The 25264-nt window shown below is 44.0% G+C and overlaps 2 protein-coding genes across 7 annotated transcripts in view; one reads left to right on the forward strand and one right to left on the reverse strand.

The window, feature by feature from the left end:
- Nucleotides 1-2934, forward strand: part of LOC139409190 (transducin-like enhancer protein 1) — a 47365-nt gene extending 44431 nt beyond the window's left edge. For all 4 annotated transcript variants that reach the window (XM_071153991.1, XM_071153988.1, XM_071153989.1 and 1 more), the window contains exons 18-20: nt 529-679; nt 886-962; nt 1176-2934. In XM_071153991.1, coding sequence (XP_071010092.1) covers nt 529-679; nt 886-962; nt 1176-1283 — 336 coding nt within the window. In that variant the 3' untranslated portion in view covers nt 1284-2934. The remainder of the gene's footprint in view (nt 1-528; nt 680-885; nt 963-1175) is intronic.
- An 88-nt stretch (nt 2935-3022) lies between these two features.
- Nucleotides 3023-25264, reverse strand: part of LOC139409191 (transducin-like enhancer protein 4) — a 78549-nt gene continuing 56307 nt past the window's right edge. For 2 of the 3 annotated variants that reach the window (XM_071153994.1, XM_071153992.1), the window contains exons 8-20: nt 25234-25250; nt 23827-23961; nt 22457-22510; nt 21253-21423; nt 20972-21113; nt 20422-20591; nt 19908-19996; nt 19033-19282; nt 18696-18943; nt 17955-18102; nt 12963-13113; nt 12694-12770; nt 3023-4781 (exon numbers count right to left, since the gene is read on the reverse strand). In XM_071153994.1, coding sequence (XP_071010095.1) covers nt 4674-4781; nt 12694-12770; nt 12963-13113; nt 17955-18102; nt 18696-18943; nt 19033-19282; nt 19908-19996; nt 20422-20591; nt 20972-21113; nt 21253-21423; nt 22457-22510; nt 23827-23961; nt 25234-25250 — 1760 coding nt within the window. In that variant the 3' untranslated portion in view covers nt 3023-4673. The remainder of the gene's footprint in view (nt 4782-12693; nt 12771-12962; nt 13114-17954; nt 18103-18695; nt 18944-19032; nt 19283-19907; nt 19997-20421; nt 20592-20971; nt 21114-21252; nt 21424-22456; nt 22511-23826; nt 23962-25233; nt 25251-25264) is intronic. The other variant, XM_071153995.1, reaches the window with a different exon arrangement.

Below are 25264 nucleotides of genomic sequence, written 5' to 3' on the forward strand. Positions count from 1 at the left end.
GGTTAAACAAAGGTTATGCACGCCAATATATTAAGCAAGAATTAAGAGTAGGCAAAGTGATGGTGTCCGGTGAAATCAAACGTTTGACCATTGCAACAGTCACATTCACGTGGTTGTCTGAAACGTGCTGTGAAGTTCACACCTGGCCATGATGCCTCATCGCGATTAGTTATTCCCCATTTGCAACAGTGTCATTGAGCGTCGTCACTATCTTTTCTTTGCGGTACCTCAAACTGTTGTGATTACCAGCTGAGAAACGTTTACGTTTAGATTTCACTCCTGTCTCTTAGAGTTTGTTTGAGCAGTGTCTTAACATCATCCTAAAACCTACTCTGAGCTGGGAGTGTTTTTAGTCTTCAAACAGGTTTTAACAGGATTCCTAGGACTTTCTCTGAGACGCTTTGTGGATACGGCCCTGTACTGTATTTCACTGGCCTGTCACTCCTCTCTGTATCACTTCACACATGATGATGATCTTTGTCAGATGTGTAATCAGCGTTCTCTCTTTGTTCCATTCCCTCCCTCCAGATCTTCTCTCTGGGCTACTGTCCTACAGGAGAGTGGCTGGCAGTGGGCATGGAGAGCAGTAATGTAGAAGTGCTGCACGTCTCCAAACCAGACAAGTATCAGCTGCACCTCCACGAGAGCTGTGTGCTCTCACTCAAGTTTGCCTACTGTGGTACGTGCCACACTCCTAATTGTTCCATTCAAATGTTTTCTTGCGTAATCTCAAGGACAAAACTATCCTGAAATGACTCTGAGGCTCACACGGCACCAGTCCCTTTCTTTCTCCCTCTATGCGACCGACTAGCAATCCCTCTGTCATGCTACATCTCCTCTGCCCAGAGTTTTCATCTCTCTTTGTGTGTCTCTTTGGTTCTGCAGGTAAATGGTTTGTGAGCACAGGCAAAGATAACCTCCTGAACGCATGGCGGACACCCTATGGATCAAGCATATTCCAGGTCTGGGATTTGATGCACTCTCTCTAGAGAAATGCTAAGAGTATATTTCAAGTGCATTTGTTGTTATTTAAGCCATTTATACTGTTTGTCTTTAGCTCAGTAGTTACTGTATCAGGATTATATAAACCATTTTGTTTTGAAAGTGTAATGTAAGTGCAATACAGTATCTCTGTCAGTGGGTGTAACTGGTCTCCTTTCTTTTTGTTTCTCAAGTCAAAGGAGTCGTCTTCGGTGCTCAGCTGTGACATCTCCCCCGATGACCAGTTCATTGTGACGGGCTCCGGTGACAAGAAGGCCACTGTGTACGAAGTTATCTACTGAGGAAGGAGCGCTCTGATTGGATAAAGTGGGGGCGAGGCTCCCTTGGTGCCCCAAGGACTGTAAAGAGAGTGGCGGGTGTCGTGGAGACCAGAGACACACGTTGTACTTTGTTGTTTTGTTTACGTTTGTAAAGGATTCAGATGAGGGCGAAGTCAGATCTCTGGAACTTTGACCTTTAAAAAAAAAATGCTCTGAGAAAAAGCTGGTAGTCTAGCGACACAATGCGGGATTCTTCCAAAGACCTGTTTTTTTTCCTCTCGTTTTGTTACCTTTTTTCCTGTTTTTAACAAAATGAAACCTCTGTAGTAAACAAAACATTTGCGAAAAGAAAATCTTTTTTTTTTGCCTTTTGAATTCTTGACGAGCAGTAGGACCATGCTGTGTGTGTGTGTGCGCGCCGAGGGAGATAAGGGTTTGTAAGGGCTGTGTGGAGGGGGGTTAGATTCAGCAGCAATATGGTTGTATGTATACATGGTGAAAGGACATACCACTACCCAGGATATGAAACTATAATGTCCGTGTTCAAGGTATTCTGCGATTTCAGGGAAATGGCTACTTACTCCAAGTCGACAACGACATTAGTGTTTTCTATTGTATTTGTAGGGTACATAGACAGGTATTTTCACTACTACATTGTGACCTTTGAACTCGGTGTATATATATATGAACTGTAAATAAAGCTCTAAAGGCAAAAAAAAGAACGTAGGTTGGATTTGCTTAGAGCCAGGGAGAAAAATAAATTGTGCTACTATTGAAAAACGAATTGTATGATTTAATTTGTATGATATTTCCTTTTTAGTTTTGAGTATCTAATTTGAATTGCATATTCCCAAGAGAAGCAGGGCTGTGACTAACCACATAGGACTGATCGGTCTGGGAAGATCTCTGCAGCCACACAGCTCAGTGGGAGTTTTGATATGGGTCTGTCTGCTGGTTTTTAATGTCATTGTCTCCCTGTGTCCCAAACTGGAAATGGAGCCGAGTAGGACTTGCCTCTAACTTCAGTGTCCTCTCAACCTCCCCCTCCCATATACACACCCGGTGTACTCTCTATATCGTGTAGCTCTGCTCAGAACAGCCTCAACCATGAGTAGGGCTCATATCCAAAGGTGGACATGGTCCAGGAGTGGGCAGTTCTGCCTGTGTACAGATGGATGATAACGCAATGTGTTCAAAGCTACTGTGTGACCCCTGTAAATCTGAATGGTCTGATGAGTGTACATGTTGAGAGATGTCATATAATAGCGATGTCATGGAGGCCCTCCAGGGCCATGTCTTATAACGAACTCTCATTAGGAGTGGGATGAAGTTGCCTGGGCCTAGACAATGATCTATGGGCAACGTCTACCTGGAGGAGTTGGTGATGATTGAGGTGGATGTTACCACATTCTCTAGAAGGGGAAGATGGGGAGCCAGTGCGTGGCCAAGGGAAGGACCTGTGGGGCAGGTGAAAGACCTCCGGGAGTGCTGTGGGTGGGATGGTCTGGGGGAGTGGGAGAGTTCATTTAGCATGGCCCTGTGCCCTGGGTGTGCAGAGTTCCATTGGTCCTTAAGTGAACTCTCCACCCACCTGAGGCTCCGGGCCATGCAAAATGAACTAGCCCATTGATGTGGGCGATGTAATGAGACTAATAAACTATTTTGTATGGTTCATGGTGTTTTCCTAGTTCATACTGCACTGCATGTCTTCAACATTCAAAACTGCATTCAAGAAGAAACACTCAAACGGATACTGGCACTTAAAAGATTAACACAACTTTTTTATTTATTTTTCTCATTTCTTTTACAACGACATTGAAAATGCGTCAGGAAGGTAAACACGGAGCATTTAAAAGTTCCTTCGCTTTCAAAAGAGAACAGCTTTAAAACGTAAAAGTAATTCACTGTAGGAACAGCGAAAGCATAGGCAGCGGATATGGTTTTACTGACAGTGAGCGGAGAGGGAGCCTGTCTATGGCTGACAGGCAGTGAGAGGGTGGGGGAGGGAGTCATCTTATACTGTACACTTCCCACTGTCTCCACCTTTCCCCAAACATGGCCACAAAACGACCCAACACCTGCTGCTCTATACTGACAGACTTAACAAACACTGAAATTGCATTACACACTGACTGAAAACATACTAAAGTACAGTTATCACTTCTGCTTGAAACAGGAACAAAAACAGGAATCAGAAGAAGCCTTCCCCAAAATGGAAGGCCAGTTTCAGGGCCCTTGTGTTGTGAAAGGGTAGTGGAGTCCACTGCCTATCACCATCACCGAGGGGAAGGACATCAGAAGTTTAAAACAATGTAAAAGTAAATAAAAATAGAACAATATTTTCCACCTGGTCATGGAGTGTATCCCTCTTGCTCTCAAAGGCCAGAGTACAGGCGTAGGCAACCATAGCCTCTTAAAACAAAGCAACCACTACTGAAACGTAGCATGAGCATGACCTAAACATTCTTTTTGACACATCTATCGAAGCAGGGTTTTGCAATATACATAATATCATTTCCTTATTTGCCACACATTGGAGCATGTCGTATAATACAGGGAAGTTAAATGAGCATTAAGCAGTGAGCAGTCTCAGGAGAACAATCTAATCTATTGGTAAGTATTAAGATGAACAGCGCAGTGTTGCTCTCGTCTGTTCAGTGTTTGTGGCACAGGGGCCCGCTGAGACTCAGTTTGACTCTGCTCATTAAGCGCTGCTTTTGTGAGACAAAAATAAAATAGATATTAGGGGAGTGAGACGGGGAGCGCTACTATTAATACTTAATTGGGTGCGAGGCTGTGTGCGTGTATCTATCTCTGTGTTTTGGGTATATCTCTGGGACAGAGCTCCAGCACGGCCCAGTCCAAGCCGGCTCAGGGTGCTAGCTTGCCACTCCTGACACCCCTGGCTAGGGAGCTGTGGCGCAGTGTTGGCCTCATTAAGGGTTCCACTGTCTGACTAATGAATCGATTGTCTGGTATCTGTGCTCCTCGCTGCAGCTCCCAGAGTGGCACACTCCTCTGGGGTTTCCCTTCCGCTGAGCTCTTAATCAGGAAACGGCACTAATTACCCTCCTCCTCTCCCCCTTCCTTCCTTCTCTCGTTATCTGTAGCCCTCTCACGCTCCCTCTACCTTGCTCTTTATCTCTCCGCCTTCTCTTGCTCTCTTTCTCTCCCGCCTCATTCTCAGGCTTAAATGGGTGCAGGAATGAGGAGCTAGCTGAGATTGGGGGGGGGAGGCTGTTGTAGTAGGGTCATTTGAGCGCTGGAGCCAGAAAGCATTGCTTCTGTACAAAAGAGCCATGGTTGCCCCCACCTGCCCTGCTGTAGGCCTTGAGTAGGTCCCCCCTACTCCCCACCCAGCCAAGCCCCCCCACCCCTCTGAAAATCCCTCACCCCCCTTATTTCCTGTTCTCAGTAGACCACCTCATACACGGTGGCCTTCTTGTCTCCAGAGCCGGTCACTATGTACTTATCATCTGGTGACACGTCACAACTCAGGACCGATGAGGACTCCTTGGACTGAGAGAGGGAGAGACAGAGGAAAAAGGTGTTAAAAATCAGTGACTCATCCATGAACACTGTTAAAATTAGAGGTGAACCTGCCAGAGCCTGGTTAGTAGGTGTAATAACACTCCAGTTACACACCTCCACTTAGCTACGTGAAACTGAGTCTAAACAGAGACGGAGACTGAGGTCACAGACAGTATGAGAGGTTCAGTGAGAGACCGACGTGTTTACTCAGGAACACACATCGGTCTGGGAAGAAACACACTTCCACCAATTTTTCCGTAGTGGTAGTTGAGTGAAAGTGATGAGGAGGGTCCCACATGGCACCACATATCCCTGCTCTACTCAGGAAACTCTTTCACCACTCACATCTCATGTCTCCATGTTCGTCCACAATAGAGTTGTCTCCTCATAGCTCAAAATGCCCTAAAAACACTAGTGTGTATTACCACCTAGATTTATTTTGTATTTTTTAATTGAATATTTAAAACATACAATATACTTGCAGTGAAGCCGCTCAACAACTACATCACACCAGTCATCTAACAGACTCCCATCCAGAGCGACACACAGAATGAACCAGGGAAAAAAGACAAAGGAAAACAGAAAACAACAATGAGAAAAACAAAAGACATCAAGGACAACAAAAATCCTAACAGCAAGGCCAACTGAATATATTTGAGTGCCACTATGGCACTATTTACGTGTGTGTGTCTGTGCACATGGGTGCATTTGAATGAGAGTGTGTGTATATGCATGTGTACAAACACCTGCACAGCATCAGCCTCAGGCAAACAGGCATTAGCTGTAACAACACTTCCCCTCAGTGTCATTCAAACTTACTTTTTATGTTTTATTTTGACTTTATTTAAAAAAAAACTTTTATCTTTGATTGTCAGTTCCCTCAGCTCATCCCACCTATCTCTGCTGGCCATCCTCCTTGGATATATCTTTCAGCTATGCTGTGATGTATAACATAGATTGAAAATGTATTTAATCGAATGGAATCCACAGATTGCTAATTGAAGACAAATACTTTTACTAAGAGTATTAGTATATTAGTAATTGACTGATTTGGTCTCTTCAGATCTCACAACAATATTATTTCTAGGGTTAATTTTAGATCAATGTTATGCATTTTCAGCCAGTCCTGAACCTGAGACCAGAAACAGGCTACCTGAGGCAATACCAAAATAAATGGTCTATTGATTCTGTATCCTCGCATCAAAATCTGCTGAGCAGTGATGCTTGTATGCCTCAAATATTCAACATTTTGTTGGAGGCAAGAATTATACATAATCATTTTAGATGAAAAACACAAATTCTTGAATCTTGCATCATTTTATATATCTATTAATAGCATGGAATCGGTACATCCAAAATCTCACCCCAACTATTTTGCAATCTGTATGGCGCAGCTGTCAACATCCTGGTCCTCAAATTAAACTGGTATACTTTCCTATTTATGCTATTTTCATTCCTCTGCCAGTTTGATCCTTTATATTGGGTAGAATTTAAATAGGAAAGTCAGTTAAGAACAAATTCTTATTTACAATGACAACCTACCCCGACCAAACCCTAACGACGCTGGGCCAATTGTGCGCCGCCTTATGGGACTCCCAATCAGAGACTGTTGTGATACAGCCTGGAATCGAACCAGGGTCTGTAGTGACGCCTCTAGCACTGAGATGCAGTGCCTTAGACCACTGCGCAACTTAGGAGTCCATTTTTGGGGTAATGCTGTAATCAATTGGTTGTAATCTTGGATTGAGCAGACCTTCCCATACAATTCTGATAACTCCATGAAAGACAACTCTACCATTCCGATTTACTAAATCATTTTAAAACAAAATACTATTTTCAAACATCTTTCCCATACATACAGGTATTTTATCAATCAGCACATTCGGTTGATAATATTTGTTGTAACATTTGTTCTATCTTTTCAAGGGGAGGAAATTGAAATTGAAGCCAGCTCTGCAATGCTTGTTTGAAAAAGAGAGACAAGTGAGTAAACTGAGATATGACTAAGGAGTTAATCAGGAAATTTTTCCATAAATAGACCTCTCCATGGTTGCAGGGTCTTGTCTATTTTTACAAGTTTTCTATTGAAATTCATTGTGGAGACCTCATTTATATATTTTGTGATATGAATACCAAGTATGTCTACTTCACCGTCATGGCAATGTAAAAGTTCCAATATGTAATATTGCACACTTATCATAATTAACGTTTAGTCCAGAGAGTCCAGAAAAGTTATCTAGATCTTTAATGAGACTTTGCAGGGATCTAGCTTGCGGACTTAATATAAAACTTGAGTCATCGGCATACATGGACACTTCTGTTTTTAAGCCTTGGATTTCTAATCCTCTAATGTTGTCATTTGATCTGATTTTTATAGCTAGCATTTCAATGGCAATAACAAATAGATATGTTGACAGCGGACACCCTTGTTTTACTCCTCTTGACAATTCAAAACTCTCTGAGAAGTAGCCGCTATTTATTATTTTACCCCTGGGGTTGCTATACATTCCTTTTACCCATTTTATAAGAGAATCACTGAAATTGAAAAAATCCAGGCTTTTATAAATAAAATCCAGTCTTACTTTATCAAAGGCCTGTTTCATGATCTTCTATTATTTATCGTACTTGCTGTATATTATCTCCAATGTATCGTCCATGTTAAAAACCTGTCTGATCAGGATGAACAATACCTGGTAAAACCTTTTTAATTCAGAGTGCTATGCATTTTGTTAGTATTTTTGCATCACAACATTGAAGTGTAAGAGGCCTCCAGTTTTTAAGATAGACTGGATCTTTATATTTGTCATTTGGGTCTTGTTTTAATAATAGTGAAATCAGACCTTCCTGCTGAGTACCTGACAGACTACCATTTCTATAGGAGTAGTTCAAACAAGCTAACAATGGAGCTTTGAGTACATCAAAAAAAGGCTTGATATACCTCTACCAGTGTGCCATCAAGCCCTGTGGTTTTTCCAGACTGAAAGGATTTAATAGCCTCTAAAAGTTAATTTGGCCTTCGCACTGATCTTTCTGTACATTTGTTAATTAAAAAAAATATATATATTTTTTTTAAAGAATTCTTTACAGTAATCGTCATTCAGTGGGTGAGGATGAGATGGAAAAGAGAACATCTGCTTAAAGTATTTAGCTTCCTCTTTTAAAATATAATTAGGAGAATCATAGATGACTCCATCTTCAGTAACGAGTTTCTGCAAATTCTTTTTGTCAGTGTTCCTGTGTTGGAGATTCAGGAAGAATGTGGCGCATTTTTCTCCATATTCCATCCAGTTTGCTTTATTTTTGTAATAGATTACATTTGATTGTTCTTGAATAAGTACCTCCAGTTCTTTTGTTTTTCCTCTAACTTATTTTGTATCTCTGTAGTATTGTTCTTATTGCTATCTACCTGTACTATTAGTACATATGTTTCCCTTGTTAATCTTGTCTTTTTAGACAGAAACTGCTTTTTTATTATTGATGAATATTGAATTGAATGACCTCTGAAGGTACATTTAAAGGTATCCCAAACAATAAGGGGATTTGCTGAACCAATATTGTACTGGAAAAATCAGTTATACATTATTTTGCTTAGTTAAAAATAAATTGTCCTCCAGTAAACTTTGATTACATTTCCAATATCCCAGTCCATGTGGAAATTCTATAAGAGTTATGTGAAGGCAAATTAGATGATGATCCAATCGCATTCTGTCTCCTATTAACACTTTTTTCACCTTTGATGCAAGAGAGAAATAGGCAAGAAAGTAGTCGCTTGAATAAGTCTCCTCCATGTATATCTCACTAGTTCGGGTATAGATGTATTCACTGAATCAAAATAGGGCACAAAATATACAATTTTTTTTACACAATAAATCGGTATAGTCAATCTATTATGGTATTTCTGATGGAACCATTCTCTACTTTTGAGAAAATTACCAAGTCATTAAAAGGGTTTTATATCATCCCAGTAATGGTAATTGCTCCACAAAGTTTCATAATTACAAAGTTTCATAACAGACAATGGTGCGTGTAACATTTCTTCTTCATGTCTGACAGGCAGAGTGGTGTGTCTCCCCAGGTTCTTAACCTACGTGGTTCAGCTGTACTCTCAGCATTACTAATCACAGCTTTCAGCACCACAGAAACACAGGGGCTGACTCTCTGACTCTCTCAACATTACCTGAATAAACAAGCCCTTCTACCTCCATTCTGTCTGTCTCCACCAGGCTCAGCCTCTGTCTGCATCAGACCTCATATCCTGGCCCCAGATGGTTTTCGAGACCTGCTCCTCTCTCAACCGCTCTCTTTCCTCGCCTTCCTCTCGCAACCCATCCCTCCTCTGAACCTCTATAGTATTTCTCCCTCCTCCCCCTTCCCTCCTCTCTCAACCTCATCCTAATCCCTCCCTTCCTCCCTCCTCCACATCACAGGTTCATATCACCAGGGCTGTCAATCAGCAGGCCACTGGTGAGAGAAGCCATTTTGACTGACAGACACACTCACACTACAGAGACAGAAACAGGGAGGAGGGAGAGGTACAAAGGATGAGGTAGTGGTGAGCGAGAGTAAATGGAGGGAGAAAGGGGAGGTATGTGTGTACATGTGAAAGAGAGAGATGAATCGGGGGAGTAAAAGAAGGAAAGTGAGAGAGAAAGCAGCAGATTAACAGTGTGTGAGACAGAGAGAGAGCGAGAGAGGGGAAGAGGGGAAGCAGGATCTGGGGAGGGGGGGGGGGGGGCTGAGAGGCATTTGGCATTTGGATAACAAAGCAGATAGCCTCTGTGCATTTCAGAGCCCTAGGGAGACACTAACCGCCAAGGCTGCAGATTCCTCCTCTCTCTGCACTAGTCTAGCAAACAGCAAGATGACAGCCATACTGCCTCCCTCCCACAAAGACACATCTCTCCCCCTTTAAACAGCCCATCCCTTCCTGTAACTCATCATCACACTTATATATACCCAGCACAGACAGTCTACAACAGCCTTGGCTAAAAATGTATATTCTAGAAATGCACAATGCATTTCCTTTGCGGGGAATTTTGACCCGAGTTAAGTGCGTGTAAATGTAACGTAATTCCCTTTTTATGCATCTTTCTTTTTTACTCGTATTCCGACCTTGAATTTAAGCATGAGAATAGCATGCTATTCACCCGCAATTTGTTTTGGGTGGAGATCAAATAAATGAAGGTGTGGCGGAGGTGTCTACAGATACACCGTATGCTGACCTTTAATTCATTTACTCATAATTTGACCAGCTTTACGCACGATGAGACAATGAATAAGGTCGAGCAACCGGTCAGTTCCAAGTGGAACAACATCTACTTTCTTTTCCCGATGGAAATAACACCATTCTCCATGCACGGTCATTTACAAATTGATAAGTGCTATTGATGAGAGCTAGGTAAGTTATTAAGCCATTTAGATAATGGGATTGTAAATATAAAGGGCAATTGATTTATGTCTATTTTACCTTATGATCACTGGAGACAAATGTGAAACCAGTCACATGGCAGCCAACTGAAGCATGTCAACATATCACCTTTTCTACAGTGATTTTATGAAACGCTGTCCTTATAACTTGCATATATGAAATGTGGAGATCCAAGCTATAAACTTCTGTAGCCATGCTCAAATAACAGTATAGGTCCAAACCTATTGAGTTGTTTTTATGAGTTCTAGAATGTTTTAATTATATGTCCAGACTTTTCAGTGTATGTTTTACCATTTTTATCGTGTAAATATTAGGCACAATCGGTAGCCACAGTCAGTTATACTCAAATACATTTATAACTGTCACTTTAGTGATAGTTTCCTTAAATGTTGCATCATTCCATTCCATTGTTAGTTTACCTTTTTTTCCTCTGTGATGTTTGTGTTTTGGTTCCTGAGGATCACTAGCAATAGTGGATCATACTGTATTAGGCTGTATTCCATGTTGGGCAATTATTTGGAACATGTAACCTATTTGGATCATTATGGAATGCACACCATATGTAGCAGTTTAAACCTGGAGTCTGGTGCACAGTTCACGACAACTGGAACGTTGTCATCACAGCGACATGATTAGTGAAGATTATTATAGTAGATTTACAGGACTACTGGTCAACACTTTTCTCACGTTCCAATATTTCATGGATTGAAACATTGAACATGGCAACATTCAGGATGAATCAAACCACTGCTTTAGATAAATGTACTGAAAACCATATTGAATGAAAAGTCCACGAGAAATTATGTTGGCCAGCAAGTGGCAGGTTTTTCAGCAGTTGAATTCAATTTATTATGTGCGCACAAGGGAACCATACCTGCAAAGCCTGTTATGCACCTTCATAAGGTAAGTCTGAATACCAACTACTGAGATGTGTGTAGGAGAGGTGTGCGTAGAAAAGCTGTACATTTCCTAAGTCTGAATCTGTAGACCCTACCGTAAAATGCTTACAAGCCCTTAAGCCCTTAACCTCCTCCCTATAGCCTGTCTCATCGTTGTCGGTGATCAAGCCTACCATTGTTGTGTCGTCAGAAAACTTAATGATGGTGTTGGAGTCGTGCTTGGCCACACAGTCGTGGGCAAACAGGGAGTACAGGAGGGACCTCAGTGTTGAGGATCAGCATGGCAGATGTGTTGTTGCCTACCCTTACCAACTAAGGGCGGCCTATCAAGAAGTCCAGGATCCAGTTGCAGAGGAAGGTGTTTAGTCCCACGATCCTTAGCATAGTGATGAGCTTTGCAGGCACTATGGTGTTGAACGCTGAGCTGTAGTCAATGAACAGCATTCTCACATAGGTGTTCCTTTTGCCCAGGTGGGAATGGGCAGTGTGGAGTGTGATTGAGATTGCGTCATCTGTGGATCTGTTGGGTTGGTATGCGAATTGGAGTAGGTCTAGGGTTTCCGACATGATGGTGTTGATGTGAGCTATGACCAGCCTTTCAAAGCACTTCATGGCTACCGACATGAGTGCTACGGGGCGGTAAACATTTAGGCAGGTTGCCTTCGCTTTCTTGGGCACAGGGACTATGGTGGTCTGCTTGAAACATGTAGGTATTACAGACTGGGTCAGGGAGAGGTTGAACATTTCAGTGAAGACACTTTCCAGTTGTTCCACACATGCTTTGAATACATGTCCTGATAATCCGTCTGGCCCTGCGGCTTTGTGAATGTTGACCTGTTTAAAGGCTTTTCTCACATTGGCTACGGAAAGTGTAATCACACAGTTGTACAGAACAGCTGGTGATCTCATGCATGCCTCAGTGTTGCTTGCCTCGAAGTGAGCATAAAAGGCATTTAGCTTGTCTGGTAGGGTCGTGTCACTGGGCAGCTCGCGGCTGGGTTTTCCTTTGTAGTCCATAATAGTTTGCAAGACCTACCACATCCGACGAGCATTAGAGCCGGTGTAGTAGGATTCAATCTTAGCCCTGTATTGATGCGTTGCCTGTTTGACGGTTTGTCTGAGGGCAGAGAGGTATTTCCTATAAGCGTCCAGATTAGAGTCTTGCTCCTTGAAAGCAGAAGCTCTAGCCTTTAGCTCGGTGTAGATGTTGCCTGTAATCCATGGCTTCTGGTTGGGATATGTACGTACGGTCACTGCGGGGACGATGTCATTGATCACTTATTGATGAAGCCGGTGACTGAGGTGGTATACTCCTCAATGCTATTATATGAATCCTGGAACATATTCCAGTCTGTGCTAGCAAAACAGTCCTGTAGCGTAGCATCCGCGTCATCTGACCACTTCCGTAATGAGCGAGTCACTGGTACTACCTGCTTTCGTTTTGGCTTGTAAGCAGGAATCAGAAGGATAGAATTATGGTTAGATTTGCCAAATGGAGGGCGAGGGAGAGATTTGTATGCATCTCTGTGTGTGAAGTAAAGGTGGTAACATTTTGAGTGTGTGTATTTTTCACCTGGAAAATACTGGCTCCATATGGCGTCCTCCACGCATTCAGCAGATTGTCCTTCCCTGTACTCACAAACCACTTGCCTGAAACAAATGCACGCACACACACACACACACACACACACACACACGCGCGCGCGCGCGCGCAAGCAAACACACAAACACACAACATTACACTTGGGCTCAGCAGACATATGGACTACACATCTCATTAGCATAAGTATAAAAGTTAGGAGAATGTGTGTGAGTGTGGCAGAGTTGTGAGCTTGTACGTACCACAGGAGGCGAACTTGAGTGAGAGCACACAGCTCTCGTGGAGGTGCAGCTGATACTTGTCTGGTTTGGAGACGTGCAGCACTTCTACATTACTGCTCTCCATGCCCACTGCCAGCCACTCTCCTGTAGGACAGTAGCCCAGAGAGAAGATCTGGAGGGAGGGAGGGAGGTAGAAGGAGAGAGTGTGGGAGAAAAGAAGAGAAAGTTCATTACATGAGTGAACTTAGCTCATCTGACAAAGATCATCAGCAGCATCATCATGTGTGATGTATTTATTATTCTTCCTGGGGTCCAGAAACATTAAGGCGGTTATATACAGTTGAAGTCGGAAGTTTACATACACCTTAGCCAAATACATTTAAACTCAGTTTTTCACAATTCCTGATAAAATCCTCATAAAAAAAATCCTGGCTTAGGTCAGTTACAATCCCCACCTCATTTTAAGAATGTGAAATGTCAGAATAAAGCAGAGAGGATTATATATTTCAGCTTTTATTTATTTCATCACATTCCCAGTGGGTCAGAAGTTTACATACACACAATTAGCATTTGGTAGCATTGCCTTTAAATTGTTTAACTTGGGTCAAACTTTTCGGGTAGCCTTCCACAAACTTCCCACAATAAGTTGGGGGAATTTTGGCCAATTCCTCCTGACAGAGCTGGTGTAACTGAGTCAGGTTTGTAGGCCTCCTTGCTCGCACACACTTTTTCAGTTATGCCCACACATTTTCTATAGGACTGAGGTCATGGCTTTGTGATGGCCACTCCAATACCTTGATTTTGTTGTCCTTATGCCATTTTGCCACAACTTTGGAAGTATGCTTGAGGTCATTGTCCATTTGGAAGATCCATTTGCAACTAAGCTTTAACTTCTTTAACTTGATGTCTTGAGATGTTGCTTCAATATATCCACATATTTTTCCTGCCTCATGATGCCATCTATTTTGTGAAGTGCACCAGTCCCTCCTGCAGCAAAGCACCCCCAAAACATGATGCTGCCACCCCCGTGCTTCACGGTTGGGATGGTGTTCTTCGGCTTGTAAGCCTCCCCCTTTTCCCTCCAAACACAATGATGGTCATTATGGCCAAACAGTTCTATTTTTGTTTCATCAGATCAGAGTAGATTTCTCCAAAAAGTACGATATTTGTCCCATGTGCAGTTGCAAACCGTAGTCCAGGTGTGACAAAACTAGAGCCTGTAGGACCTGCCTTGTTGATAGTGTTGTTAAAAAGGCAGTGTAGTGCTTTATTAGGGACAGACTTCTCCCCATTTTAGCTGTTGATACTGTTGTATCCACGGTTTGTCACGCCCTGATCTGTATCACCTGTCCTTGAGATTGTCTCCACCCCCCTCCAGGTGTCGCTTATTTTCATCAGTGTATTTATCCCTGTGTTTCCTGTCTCTCGGTGCCAGTTTGCAACCAGTGTATTTCCCGTTCTCCTGCTTTTTGCATTATCCTTTTTCTATTCCTCCCTTTTGACCCTTGCCTATTTCTGGACTTTGTACCCGCCTGCCTGACCATTCTGCCTGCCCTGACCACGAGCCTGTCTGTCACTCTGTACATTCTGGACTCTGATCTGGTTTTGACCTTTTTGCCTGTCCACAACCATTCTCTTGCCTTCCAATTTGGATTAATAAACATTGTAAGACTCCAACCATCTGCCTCCTGTGCCTGCATTTGGGTCTCACTTTGTGTCTTGATATGGTTACTCCAAGCAGTTTAGTCACCTCAACTTTCTTAATTTCCACATTAATTACTACAAGATTTAGTTGAGGTTTAGTGAATGATTTGTCCCAAATACAATACTTTTAGTTTTGAAATATTTAGAACTAACTTATTCCCTGCCACCCATTCTGAAACTAATTGCAGCTCGTTGTTAAGTGTTACAGTGATTTCACTCGCTGTATTAGTTGACGTGTATAGTGTTGAGTCATCTGCATACAGAGACACACTGGCTTTACTCAAGGCCAGTTGTATGTCATTAGTAAAGATTGAAAAAAGTAAGGGGCCTAGACAGCTGACCTGGGGAATTCCTGATTTTACCTGGTTTATGTTGGAGAGGCTTCGATTAATGTCCTTCCCTATAAGCGTGCTGAAAGGCTGTCAATTTGTTTACAGTAAAATTGCATTGTATCTGGTCAAACACAAATTATTCCCAAAGTTTACTAAGGGTTGGTAACAGGCTGATTACTGGCTCAAATAGCCAACCAAAGGGGGCTTTACTATTCTTGGGTAGATTAATTACTTTTGCTTCCCTCCAGGCCTGAGGGCGCACACGTTCTAGTAGGTTAAGATTGAAGATATGGTAAATAGGAGTGGCAATATCGCCAACTAATATCCTCATTAATTTTCCCTCCAAGTTGTCAGACCCCGGTGTCTTGTCATTGTTAATAGACAACAATAATTTTCCCCTCTTCCACACTTACTTTACAAAATTCTAAATAACAATGTTTGTCTTTCATCATTTGATCAGTTATACTTGGATGTGTAGTGTCAGAATATGCTGATCTTGCCAATGAAAAAATCATTAAAGTAATTGGCAATATCAGTGAGTTTTGTAATGAATGAGCAATCTGATTCAATGAATGATGGAGCTGAGTTTGTGTTTTTGCCCTAAATTTAATTTAAGGTGCTACAAAGATTTTTACTATCATTCTTTATATAATGTATCTTTGTTTCATAGTATAGTTTATTTTTATTCAGTTTAGTCACAGGATTTCTCAATTTGCAGTACATTTGCCAACTGGTTGCGCTGCCAGACTTATTTGCCATTCCTTTCGCCTCATCCCGCTCAACCATACTATTTGTCAATTCCTCATCAATCGACAGGGATTTAACAGTTTTTACAGTCATTTTCTTAATGATTGCATATTAGCAACTGGAATAAGCAATTTCATAAATGGTTGTTCCTCATTACACACTACAGACCAACAAATACTCTTTACATCAACATATCAATCATTACAAAACATCTTTTACACTATATTAGGCCAACTATATTGTGAGCATTACATCCAATGGATTTGGATACTGCTTTACAGAAAATGTCTGCAGCATTAGGAAAGATGTGATCCATACATGTTGATGATTTCATTCCTGGGCTGTTTGTAACTACCCCGGTAGGTTGATTGATAACCTGAACCAGGTTGCAGGCACTAGTTACAGTTGTAAGCTTTTTCTTGAGTGGGCAGCTTGATGAAAGCTAGTCAATATTTAAATTACCCAGAAAATATACCTCTCTGTTTATTACATACATTATCAAGCATTTCACACGTTATCCAGATACTGACTGTTAGCACTTGGTGGTCTATAGCAGCTTCCCACAAAAAAGGGCTTTAGGTGAGGCAGATTAACATGTGGCCATATTACTTCAACAGGATCCAGGAACCCAGATGATTTGGATGGATCCCATCCTCCTTATAAAACAAGCTTTCCAGAAGGTATCAAAATGGTCAAATGTTACACCCACAGACTTGCAATAGTCACGTAGCCAGTTATGGAGGGATAAAAGTCTGAAACATTCAATGCCACGATTTAGGGAGGGCACAGGGTCAGATATTATGGGGCGTTCGTTGGTGTCAATTAGAGACCCCATCAGTTTTTTAAAATTAATTTTCAGCGTTCTGAGCTGCCCTTCATAATGTCATTGAATCCCACATGAACTATGATAGTCTCAATTTCCTGATACTGGTTTAAAATGTTTGGGAGCAGCTTATTGATGTCCTGTATCCGTTTTTGCTCCAGGGACTGAGACATTTCTCACCATTGAACTGCCCAATACAATGGCCGGAGAAGGAGATGGAGAAATACGCCCATTTCTACCCCTCACACAATTCGTGGAACCTTTCACGGGCCCAGGAGAAGCAGGATAGCATTCATCCACAGCTACCAGCGATAGGTCAAGACCTCCCACAGCTACCAGCGATAGGTCCAGACCTCCCACAGCTACCAGCGATAGGTCCAGACCTCCCACAGCTACCAGCGATAGGTCCAGCCGTCGCAGACACAGGCAGTCCCAGTAATAAAGGCGCAGGTAGATCAGGCACCAGGGCGGAGTAGATATTCCTCATGTGAATCTGCTCCGGACCTCTCCCAGACACTCCAGTCCGCTTAGCAGCATGCCGCTGCCTTTGGTTTCCACGACTTGTGACATGGGCCCAGCGATGATTGGAACAATCATCTTGCTGTTCTCTGTCTACTCCACTATGGAAGAGGAGAAGCAGACGGAAACGACTTCCTTGGCAGGCAAGTTCCAGGTAGCACAGGCAATTCGGATAGGGACAGATGACAAGGCAGGGATACATCCATTAAGCCCGAGCTACATCCAGCCACATGAGCTGAGAACGAGAAAGTTCCAATGTGTATTTTCCCCATAAGTTCACACAGACTTGAAATTTGCTTGCTAAGCATAGCCACCTCATTCGTGTAATCCTCCGCAAGCAAACAATTGCCGCATTGGAACTCCGGATTGTCAATATTGTCCCAGACAAAAGCGTAATAAACACAGCTTCTACAGCGCTGGAAATGTTTATTAGCTATTCCAAGCGATGCGGGCTCCATTGCAACCTAGTTAGCTAGCTGTCAGCAGGTTGACACAAACACTTATGAACAAAATAAAACTTTGGAAACAACAGGTCAAAGCCCGGCAGGTATCCAAGTAACTGACGATCATGAAAAAAGTAGTTGTAGTTGAAATTGCATTCGCAAACTTGTAACTTAATATTTGCCAGCAATAATTCCATTTGTACACCTGCACATGTCAATTTCTGGCGCTCAGACTTTTGGCAGTGCTCTAGCGCCCTACTGTGACAAAAATATGTAGATGTGCAAACAGTGATGTGATAGAACAGAGAGAAACAGTGACTGGTCTGATATAGAGGCTGATATGTATCATATATTAACAGGTGCAGTGCTTCTCATAAAGGCACTACTGAGCTGGTCTTAGCTAGTCTAAGCTAATCGCACAATGTCTCAGGTGTTCCATCAGTACCTGTGAGGTGAAGTCGTGCTGCTGCAGCTGTCGTCCCTCTCTCAGGTCCCAGCAGCGTACTGTGTTGTCCAGCCCCCCCGTCCACAGTTTGGTCCCATCGTTGGAGATGTCAATACAGCTGGCCCCGTCAGTGTGACCCTGGAACTGCCTGGGTAGCATGAAGATCACATCAACACCTAGCCATTCAGATGTAATCCATAGACTATACAGTAAACCCCTACCCTGCTTTCTCCTCCCCCTATCCTCTGCTCTTCTCTCCTGCCCTCCCTCTCCTCTTACCTGACCAGGGGCTCTGGTTGTGCAGGTCCCAGATTACGATACCTCCCCCTATACCCCTCCTAACCTTCTCCTCATCCTCCTCTCCTCCTCCTCCTCTTACCTGACCAGGGGCTCTGGTTGTGCAGGTCCGAGACTACGATATCTCCCCCTATACCCCTCCTAACCTTCTCCTCATCCTCCTCTCCTCCTCCTCTTACCTGACCGGGGGCTCTGGTTGTGCAGGTCCCAGACTACGATATCTCCCCCTATACCCCTCCTAACCTTCTCCTCATCCTCCTCTCCTCCTCCTCTTACCTGACCAGGGCCTGGTTGTGCAGGTCCCAGACTACGATATCTCTCCCTATACCCCTCCTAACCTTCTCCTCATCCTCCTCCTCTTACCTGACCAGGGGCTGGTTGTGCAGGTCCCAGACTATGATATCTCTCCCTATACCCCTCCTAACCACCTCCTCCTCCTCTTACCTGACCAGGGTCTGGTTGTGCAGGTCCCAGACTACAATGTTTCCGTCGCTGCAGCAGGAGAAGCAGACCTTGTTGTCAGGGGAGATGGCCAGAGCATAGCAGGCCGGGGCAGAAGACGTCAACTCCGCCTTGATGCGGGGAGTAGGTGTGGCCAAGTCCCAGATTGACAATGTGCTGGCCTCGCCTCCAACAATGAGGGTCCGCCCATCAGGGAGAATCTTACATGAGCGGATGTAGTTATCCCTGTTCTGATTGGTGTGAAGAGAGAACATGTGTATTGGAACGGCAAAACAAGCAATATTATTGGTTAAGCCTTTTAAAGTGTGTGTCCACTCACCAGACAGTCGAGCTGTGCCATGGCACTCTTGCTGCCAGGCTGGCTGATGTCCCACACCTTGACACAGCCCTTGCCGCCGGTGTAGACGTGGCGTGTGGAGGTGCTGATGGTGACGGCACACACCACCTCTCCGTGGTTCAGAGTGTGGATCTGACGGGCATGTCGTGGGATGCCCGGGCCCAGCAGAGCATCCGGAGGGAAAGGAACAGGCTGCATCTGTCCATCCGCACTGACGTGGAAAGAGTAAGCACTGGAGAGAGGGAGAAGGGAGAGAATGGACAGAGTAAGCACTGGAGAGAGGGAGAAGGGAGAGAATGGACAGAGTAAGCACTGGAGAGAGGGAGAAGGGAGAGAATGGACAGAGTAAGCACTGGAGAGAGGGAGAAGGGAGAGAATGGACAGAGTAAGCACTGGAGAGAGGGAGAAGGGAGAGAATGGACAGAGTAAGCACTGGAGAGAGGGAGAAGGGAGAGAATGGACAGAGTAAGCACTAGAGAGAGGGAGAAGGGAGAGAATGGACAGAGTAAGCACTGGAGAGAAGGAGAAGGGAGAGAATGGACAGAGTAAGCACTAGAGAGAGGGAGAAGGGAGAGAATGGACAGAGTAAGCACTGGAGAGAGGGAGAAGGGAGAGAATGGACAGAGTGTCAACCACTGCAATCTACATCTGTATATTATTACAAAAACGAAGTGCTTGCTACTTGCTAAAACCTTGAAGACTGTCAACACTGTAATGGCATTAGAAGTTGAGAAATAGTCGTCTAGTACAGAGTGTTATTTGTGATGGGAGAGTTTGTGGCTTGCTCCAGCTATAACAACAACAGCCATCTTTCTTTCTGTCTGGATAGATTTAGATGGAGGAGAAGAGAGACGTACGGTTTTCCCCCGGAGGATCCACCAGGCAGTGAGGAGGACAGCCCTGGGGCCCTGAGGTGGGACCGAGACTCATACGCCATCTGGAGAGACTAGGAGGACCAAGACATTAGGAGTTTACTAATAGAATCATCCTGTGTTGTAACAGTTTAATCTCAGTAAATCCTAATCTCATCAAGTTGAGTGAAATCTTGACAATTCATCCAAAACAAGCTTCCAAACCAAATACTACTAAGAATCCATCTTCATCAATAAAAAATGTATTGTTTTAAACGAGTGGTGCACATCTTCGATCCTCTAGGCAACTGGTTTTCCTTCTTGCTTTCTAATTGAAAGCAATCTAATTGATTAAGACCTGGGTAACCAGGTGTGCGCTCTAACTGGCGAATTAGAGACATCATTGATCAATTAAGTGCCAGGAAGAGACAAAGACTATAGATAATGTAGCCAGTAAGGTCTGCCGTTGTAGACAGGTGTTTTAAACAGAGAGACCAGTGATGCGTGGTATCTAACTCACCAAGGGGCTGCGGGTGTAGACGCCGGCGGAGGTGCTGATCTGGGGTGAGAGGGTCAGGGCAGCCCCGAAGCCCCCGGGACTAGCCAGCTCCCCGTTGAGGCCTGCGTGGGACACCACCCCAAAGTGAGCTGGGTATGAACCGGGGGGCACAGACAGGGGACTGCGGAGAGCTGGAGAGGGGAGGAGGGGGTGAGGGGGAGATGAGACCACACCTTACATTCCAGCGGGTAAGAAAGGCTTAGGGTGATGTCTAACTGCTAGAGATGTGTTGTCAACAATCAAGTTCATCTCAGTTTCTTATAGGCTACAATGCCGTCTTTATTGCTTTAGGCAGAATATGGCAGATGTGAGTACAATACGGGACCACGGGAGCATATCATCACAGTAGGTGTGGGATAATGGTACTATGATCAGATTGAAGGTATAATTATAGTATTACAGGGCTATATGATCACAGTAGGGTGATTTGAAGGTTTAACAGGGGTGCAAGGGTATAATAACAGGGGTAAAGACAAAGGGCATGGCAGGCAGACAGGGGTGTCTGACTCACCCAGGGGGTCAGCGGAGGAGGCAGCCTTGCTGAGCAGACGGAGGCAGGACGTACTGGGGCCGGCGGGGCCAGGGGTAAGGGCCTCACGGTGAGAGGGGGACGGGGTGCTCGACTTAGACAACGGCGACCCAGACTTCTCCATCTGCAGAGAGGTAAATAGATATTGTCAAACGAAGCACCACCATACAGATACTGTAAACAAGTGATAAGTACTTTTAATTAGTACTTTTAAACTTTTTTTTTGGCCACCATGTTAATGCTTGACAATGAATGTATCATACCTGTGCTGGGTCCTTGGCCTTGCCTGGGGTGGGGCTGTGTGGTGGTTGGGGGGAAGGGGCCTCCCCGGGGCTCCTGGGGGACCCTGGTAACTCCTTCCTCAGGGTGGGGGCCCGGTCCAGACCGTTCCCGTGGGGGGAGTGATGGGGGCTGCCCACGGGGGATGTGGGCTCCTGGAGACACACAGAGAGATATGGGAGACCAGATCACCCCAAAAGCCATGCAAGAAGACAGTAGCCTTCACATTGGCTGTGAAAAAAACAAAAACCCATAAATATGTAACATTATAGACATTATAGATTACTATAGTATCTGTAAGGGTTTAAGCACAAGTGTGCATGAGGCCTGTGGATGGTACTGTAAGTCAAACTCAGCCGACTGTCTACCTCCCTGCCACAGCCACCTAAATAAAACCATTCCCATCTGCTCCCAGTGTGCTGCAGTCAGCACTTCTACTGTGTCTGAGCAGAGCAGAACACACATCCATAGACTGTTCTAGTATAGTCACCAGAGACACTCCCTCTCACACACCCATTAAGCACATTTGTCAAATTCTCCAATTGTTCTGTATTCACAAATCACACAAGAGACTTTCCTGCTTTTGTGCATTGTGCTGCGCAGTATCAAACACAGAAGGCTTAGATAAAACATATTTTGGTACACTGCGTGAGGTATTTAAAGAATTTAAACATTCTGAGGGCATAAACGGCTTTGCATAAATAAAGGAAGCACACTGCTGCCATCTGATGAAAGGAGGGGTGTGTGTGTGTGTGTTTGTGTGCATGAGGTGTGTGTGTGTATATGTGGTTGTGTGTGTTCAGCAGGGAGACTGTACTCGGTAGGAGAGGAGAGAAAAGCAGCAAGCTAGCTCCCAATAATGTGCTTATATAATACTATTCACTATTTTCAAAATCCCGACGCAAGTGTCTTATTCTCCTATACTTAACCAGCCGAAGTGAAACAACAGGGTCTTCGAGAGAGGAGACTTCCATTTGAACTATGTTCTATTGGCTAGGGAGGGTCTGGTCAATACGGACCGGTTTCAGCCAGTATAGCTACAGTAGTTATATATGACTCATTGTTTGTTTTTCCGCAGCAGTATCGGATGCTGATTTAAGGTCAGTTTAGCGTTCTCTCTCTGATGGTTGACTGGGGTCAGGGTAAGCTGATCCTAGATCTGTGCCGATGGTTGACAAACACACTTACCTCGTTAGAGACATCCACAACCAGGTTGTCCTCACTCTTGTCTCCATCACTGTCCTGTGAGACAGAGGAGAGAGGAGAATGTCAGAAACACAAACATTCTCTACCACATGAACAGTGCCCACAGCTCACTCCCTCACTATGTCAGGCACACACAACCTCTCTCACTCTGTTTGGCCATATCACTGCTTTACTCCTCTCTCTCCCTCCCTCTTTATCTCTGGGAATACGGGTGACAGCGATGGCACTTAGTCACCATGGCAACAACGCTTTGATGTGATCATGGCCTGATATTCCTATTGACATCACGTGGAGTGACATCACCCCCTAATTGTATTGAGCCAGATCAGGGCCACGGTGGAGATGAGACTATTTCTAGACATAGACAGACCGGAAAAAAACAACCATTATGTAGTACAGAGAGGCTGATGATCAACAGAGCTCACAACACCTACCTTTACGAGAGGCTTTACTGATGTGATGTGTTCGGCAGTTCTCATACTGATGTTATGTGTGAGGCAGTTCTCATACTGATGTGATGTGTGAGGCAGTTCTCATACTGATGTGATGTGTGAGGCAGTTCTCATACTGATGTGATGTGTGAGGCAGTTCTCATACTGATGTGATGTGTTCGGCAGTTCTCATAACGATGTGATGTGTGAGGCAGTTCTCATACTGATGTGATGTGTGAGGCAGTTCTCATACCGATGTGATGTGTGAGGCAGTTCTCATACCGATGTGATGTGTTCGGCAGTTCTCATACTGATGTGATGTGTTCGGCAGTTCTCATACTGATGTGATGTGTTCGGCAGTTCTCATACTGATGTGATGTGTGAGGCAGTTCTCATACTGATGTGATGTGTTCGGCAGTTCTCATACCGATGTGATGTGTGAGGCAGTTCTCATACCGATGTGATGTGTGAGGCAGTTCTCATACCGATGTGATGTGTGAGGCAGTTCTCATACTGATGTGATGTGTGAGGCAGTTCTCATACCGATGTGATGTGTGAGGCAGTTCTCATACTGATGTGATGTGTGAGGCAGTTCTCATATTGATGTGATGTGTGAGGCAGTCCTCATACTGATGTGATGTGTGAGGCAGTCCTCATACTGATGTGATGTGTGAGGCAGTTCTCATACTGATGTGATGTGTGAGGCAGTTCTCATACTGGTGTGATGTGTGTATTTATGTCAATCAGAACACTCATTCCACAGAGCGAGAGAGATCATGTTCACTAGGGTTATCTATTTTGGTGATCAATCACTTCCAAGTTAAACACATATTTGACTGGTAGAAGGAGTGTGACCCCCGGTTAACCTGTGATGTCAGAGACACCGTTAATACTGCGGGTTTGATTGAATGGCGTACATACGTAGTGAGGTGGGAGGGGCTCTTTGTCATCACAGCGCCTCCTCTTTGCATCCCCTCCCTGGGAGGAGGCGTACCCCCCCGACGGGCCCTGGCGCTCCTCCACCGGTTGGCTGTCTGTCGATGACACTGACTTACTCTGCACACACACACACACACAACAACACACACACACAACAACACACACACACACATAAAAGAGAGAAAAACACACAGCAGATAAGTCATACAGAAAATGCAACCAAACAACACATTTCTGAATGTGTTATTATGAATTAACTTTCTCCCTGACACTGAAAACCTAATGTAAAATATGACTCTGATCATTGTACAAGAAGCCCATTTTCTGGCTATTTATACCAGAAAGAGCGTGGTGGGACTCCCCATAATAGAGGAATAAAACATCAAAGTGGAGTATTATTTCTGGGCTCTATGTGGCATAACTCTATTCTCTTTCATCGGTTGACTCCTACGGAAAGTTCTGCTTCTTAGAACTGTAGAGGACACAGGAAGGAAGCTGGTTGGACGGACATGACCAGAACACACAAAGAACCACAGTTTTCTCAACAAACTCCCCAGTCTTCTCCTCCATCTCTCACTCCCCCTCTCCTTCTTCCCCTCACTTTCTCTTTCTTCCTCTCTATTTAAAATTCAAAAATGTAATATTGGCACGACTTAACAAATACAAATTGATATGCATCTCTCCTACCTCCTTCCCTCCTTCCATCCATATTTTGAAGGACGTTAAATTCAAACCGGACCTCTTATCAGACCATTGGGTAAAGGGGTTAAGAAAATAAAGAAAAGGCTATTGCACACTTAAATCATTTAGACTTTTTAATAAAATAGACAGAGTCAGATGTTCCCCTTTTTACTTGCTCCCCTCAGAGTACCCTCCCTATTTCCTTCTTTCTTTCTTCTCTCCTTCTATATCTCTCATTTCTTCTCTCAACTCCTCCCTCTTTCTGTTATTATCAGAGTGAGTGTGAGTGAGCACAGCTGTCTAATAGTCTGGTCTGTCGGTTCCCTCAGTTCCAACACACCAAGGTTATATCTAACTACAGAGTAAGAGACAGCCCCATGACCATCCTACTGGACCCATATCACCATACTATTATTGTCTCCATAAAACTGACCAGTGTTCTATTGGACCTTAGTCAAGTAACAATATCACTGTTCGACTGTTGAACTCGCTTGAATAATTCTAGCACTATTTTTTTAATTAATGGCAGCTCTCCAACAAAACATACATTTTTTAGAGTTCCTCTTTAAAGAGACTCTCTTTCCCCCTCACTTTACATCCCAGTCACATAAACACACACTCACACACAAGCACGCACGTACTGTATACACACGAAATGCACACACAAGCGCATGAACAAGCACACACACACACGTTGGGGTTACTTACCCTGCTGGGCGCACCTTCTGGGGAAGGAACA

This window comes from Oncorhynchus clarkii, chromosome 5 (genome assembly GCF_045791955.1).
Source record: "Oncorhynchus clarkii lewisi isolate Uvic-CL-2024 chromosome 5, UVic_Ocla_1.0, whole genome shotgun sequence".
Lineage (NCBI taxonomy): Eukaryota > Metazoa > Chordata > Actinopteri > Salmoniformes > Salmonidae > Oncorhynchus > Oncorhynchus clarkii.